At 39.4% G+C, this 4,477-nt stretch overlaps 1 protein-coding gene across 3 annotated transcripts in view; it reads right to left on the minus strand.

Annotated features, from left to right (window-relative positions):
- The window catches only part of DHRS11 (dehydrogenase/reductase 11), a 1,041,955-nt gene extending 1,038,288 nt beyond the window's left edge, over nucleotides 1–3,667 (minus strand). The window contains exon 1 of one of the 3 annotated variants that reach the window (XM_044054563.1): nucleotides 3,288–3,629. In XM_044054563.1, the coding sequence (XP_043910498.1) occupies nucleotides 3,288–3,419 (132 nt within the window). In that variant the 5' untranslated portion in view covers nucleotides 3,420–3,629. Of the gene's footprint in view, nucleotides 1–3,287 lie in introns of all 3 variants that reach the window. The other 2 variants (XM_044054565.1, XM_044054564.1) reach the window with 2 other exon arrangements.
- Nucleotides 3,668–4,477: the final 810 nt, after the last annotated feature.

Genomic DNA, 4,477 nt, shown 5'->3' on the forward strand with positions numbered 1-4,477 from the left:
TGTTCTTGCCAATGATTTAATAATGTTTGATCATTAACATGGTCTTGTTGTATGTAGCAGAAACATGTTAGTATATTTTGTTTGTATATTTTGCATAAATGTTTCTTTGGAACTTTTCTCCCTGTGCCTCCACTGAAAATGGACATGTATCCAGTTGGACTATCCCAGTTAACAAATGTAAAATAATTAATTAATTAGCAGTCAGAAATATCACTCCACTTCTTGACTTCCATGGTTCACTTCCATCCATTCGATAAATCAGTTTTTCTATACTGCCTCCACAATCCATATCACTCCATTTGACTTTATTCATTCATTTCCTTTATCCTTCCACTTACATTTACTCTGTCAAAATCCATTTTAAAGTTTCCAGTTTCCTGCTCCCAAACATTTATGCTATCCTCCCTGGCTTCTCCATTCACATTTCTCCAACTGTTTTTTACCACAAGACTTACAGATATTAACCTAGCCGACACATTTTTGCCTTGCCTTTTGTAGCATTAAATCTTTTTCAGCAGACAAACACACTATATTTAAAATCATTACCGACTGCTGTGCTGTGTACCTTATTGTTTTGTTCCACTGTCACAAAGCATGCTTCGATTTGCATACTGTTGCACCTGCCAAGCACATCACCAAGTTAAATATTTATACTTGCAATAACTATTGTATTTATCAATGTCAACAATGCATGCAATCATTGTAAAAGGCAGATCACACAACTACTCAGGTTTTTAATCAGATCGGATATCATAAAAAACACAAAGTACAGTTGATACTGTGCAGCTATACTGCTTGTGAATTTCACTTTTGATCACCTATTTTTATTTGTACTGTTCTTCATTTCCATACCACCACCTGCATACATACTCATTTCTGTACTTATGCAAGTTAAATTAAATTATATTGGTACTGGTTGTTTCTGCACTTGGTTCAGCTACTTTTACTTGGCTAGAATAACTAAATGTCATACTTTTACTCTGTATTGCTTTGATTAAATATCACAGTGAATAACGTGTGCTTGTGTATTCATTAACTGTCTAATAAACGAAGGTATGACCGTATATCAGGAGGGTTTTTTTCTGACCAGGCCTCCACTGCCAACCAACTGGACTCTGGTTCATACTAGGCTATCTGCCCTAGGGCATTTATAAGCCTAGCCAGAGTGTGTTTGGATTTCGCCACCCATTTTAAAATTAATTTTGCTATGCCCTTTTTCGAGGTTAGTATACTGTGCCTCTGTCTAACAGTGACACAGAAGTGATACCCGGGGTAAACCTACGATCCCCCATCCACTCATCAAGATTCCTCTTGAAGAACTCAATTGAAATCTTCTGATCAACAAGTAAAATGGGGAAAAAAATTGCCGATAATTCCTCTGGGCCGTATTACCAAGTAGGTCTTGCAGTTTTCCCAAGCCATTAGCAATCTCTTTGGAGTTATGAATTCTTAAAAAAAGTTCCCATCACAAGTCATGATTTCTGGGGCATTCAACTATTTTTTTGAGGGGGGGGCTCCTCTTTAGAAAGTACCCACTTCCTTCCTAAGACTAACATTAGCTCTAGATATTGCAGAAAAAAAAAACACTATTTAGTAGTGGAGATGCATGCTTCTGTTTCATCAGACCCACCCTTCCAAAATAGATTGTTACCCACATCTCAGTCAGAAAGTATGCTTAGAAAGCCAAATCACACTTGGCCCCACTTTGTGAATGAAGCGAACCAATGCAGTCTAGAATTTTGTGATTTCACTCAATCCTCTTCTACGCTGTAGGCAGTCCTCTATGGCAACAATAAATAAAACATGGAGTACTGCATTCAACAGATAAGGACAACTGTCAAAGCAGAAAGAGCCACTCGATAGTTTTATTATGAGATGAAAGGACTGGCCATCTTACAGTAGCAGAAATTGAACCTGCTGGTTTATGCAGGTCTAGGGTTACGAAGGACAGCCCCTCTTTGGGCAGTTGTGTCCTGCAAAAAAAAAAAAACAGCAAATGTTCTGAGATTTTAGGACACAAATTGGTAAGTTTTCTTTAATAGTTGCAGAAAGCAGTTATTTTGTATCTTAAACACCTGAATGTTACATGAAATATCATAAGCAACTCGACTGCTACAAGAATAAGCTTTTATTTGGTTATTTTGGCAAAAAAGTGAGGTTCTGTTATTTGCACTGTCAATGGGTAGGTTTTGTACTGCACAATCTCACCTTTCTACAAAATATGTCCCACTTTGGGCATTTGAAAAGGTGCCAACCCTATGCAGGTCTCAGTCCTGGTTTAAAAAGGCCTGTCTATTAAGCATGTGGGTGCCAGAAAGGGAGAAAAGAATGGGGCATTTAAACAAGTAACTTTCAAAAATGATAAGAGACTGTTTAAACCACTGACTGCATCTTCCAGGAGAATTAATAATTCACATAAAAGGTGAAATCATGAAAATACAAAAAGTTGTTCAGCTGGGTATTAAAGTGGCCCAAGCACCTTGCTGCTACTGGGCAGAACTAATGACAAAGACACTTGCACATATCATCATTAAGCTGGGTAGGTAGACAAACCAAATTACACTAGTTATATCCCTGGTTGGCAGATAAATGCAAATAAATGACATAGTAACTCAGTATCAACAAGTACAACCCACTAGATTAAGCAAACAGACTTTTGGTCTTTGAAAACAATCAGTTCCTATAACTTGGGCAAAGGCACCCTTTTTTCTAAAGGCAGAGATTCGACAAAGAGTGTAACACACCTGCCGGCAGCAGTTCACAGTTTTAAAACAGTCATGCTAGCGTTTCATTGTTCATCAGAATTTGTCACGCTTTACGAGGGCCCCAGTTATTATTCAAAGCACTACAAGAGACATACCCGACTGGAAGGCTTACTCAACAGTGTGTTAACACAATGCGGTATAATTGTATGCTGCATGTGTATGAACTGCTCCATTATGTACAACATTCAAAGGAGTGAGTTGACAGAAGGGGGGGGGTACACTGACCAAGTGGTAGCAGTACAATTTCAGCCTGAACTAACTGCGGTAATCACCAGATTCGTACAAAGGCCGGCATACAAAGTTTTAACCCTTTAAGGGACACAAAGCAGTACCCTTAAAGGGGGAGGGGGCCGGTTTCCACGACACTAGCATAAACACATACTATGAAAACTCGCAAATGAAAAGCGACGGCTACTAAATCACTGTCTCGTGACTTAATGAAAGCACTTGGCTCCTGCAGTTGGTTGACTTATACAAGCATTTGACTTGTGCAGTTGGTGTGCCCATCAGCGAGTTTCTTACCTCTATCTTGTCCACGCTCCTGGCGCAGCCCACCACCTTCATGCCGTGCTGGACTAACGCACGGGCGATCGCTGCACCGATGCCCACCGAGGCACCCGTTACCAAAGCTACCCTATCCTTCCAGCGGTCCATGACTTCGCACTCCTCTCTCACAATACAAACAGAAACAAGAAAGCCTCCGCTCCAACAAAGCCAATTCAAATCTGCGGGTATGCAGAGTAAATATGCATCTACTATACTGAAAACCTTTGCACGGTGGATCTTAGTCACCTCCCTCCACCGCTGCGATTCGTCTCCTCTGCTCCGCGATAAGGAAGCAACACTTGAAGCAAGCCCAACCTCTGCTCCTAGGATTAAATATTAAATAGTAAGCGAAAGCTGATTTTCTGCTTCACGTTCCTTCCCTCTAGCAAAACTGCACACCATTGGCTTCTGTGATGCTGTAACGTGTTTCACTATTTTTAGTGAATTGATATTCTAACCAAGTTTATCTGTCAAGTAGCCAACTAAGACAAGTTCAACTTGCTTTAAAACGAATATATTAGACTCGCCGATTTTAGTTTGTATTGAGAATGTGCTTGTTAGGTACGTAGTTCACAAATAAAAGTTCTCGGGTGCTTAAGACCAACTACGGATTAATAAGTATGTATATAAAGCAACTATTCCGCAACATAGCAGCATGTGGGTGTGTATTTCACGTCACTTAACATGCTAACAGAGAAATAACTGATGTGATGAGGATGAACACACAAAAAGCACATTTAATTAAGAATGCTCACGGTAACGTTACACTCACTGTGATTACAGGATCATTTCCAGCATCATAAACTGATAATTGGGACAGTAGCCTATGGACTTTTCAAAAGTCAGATGTCCCTTTGAGAACTGGAATGTGCAATCTTAAATCATGACTGTCGGGATATCTCTCAACCTCTTAATGCAAGAAATCTGGACAAAGCCTAAACTAATTGGGGGGGGGGGGGGGGGGGGCAAATAACCAAAATAGGGATAGATTTTAACTATTGCACTTATAAATTTAGAAAGCTGCTAGAATAACAGGATTTGTGGTAGCGTGCATTTTTCTGAAGGATATTAAGTCTGAAACTGAAATATATGTCATTATTTAATTACTTAAATCCTCCACGATTTGCAAGAAAACTACAGATTTTATGAGGAACAGACAAAATAAT

This window comes from Protopterus annectens, chromosome 13.part0 (assembly GCF_019279795.1).
Source record: "Protopterus annectens isolate FY-2018-M chromosome 13.part0, PAN1.0, whole genome shotgun sequence".
Lineage (NCBI taxonomy): Eukaryota > Metazoa > Chordata > Ceratodontiformes > Protopteridae > Protopterus > Protopterus annectens.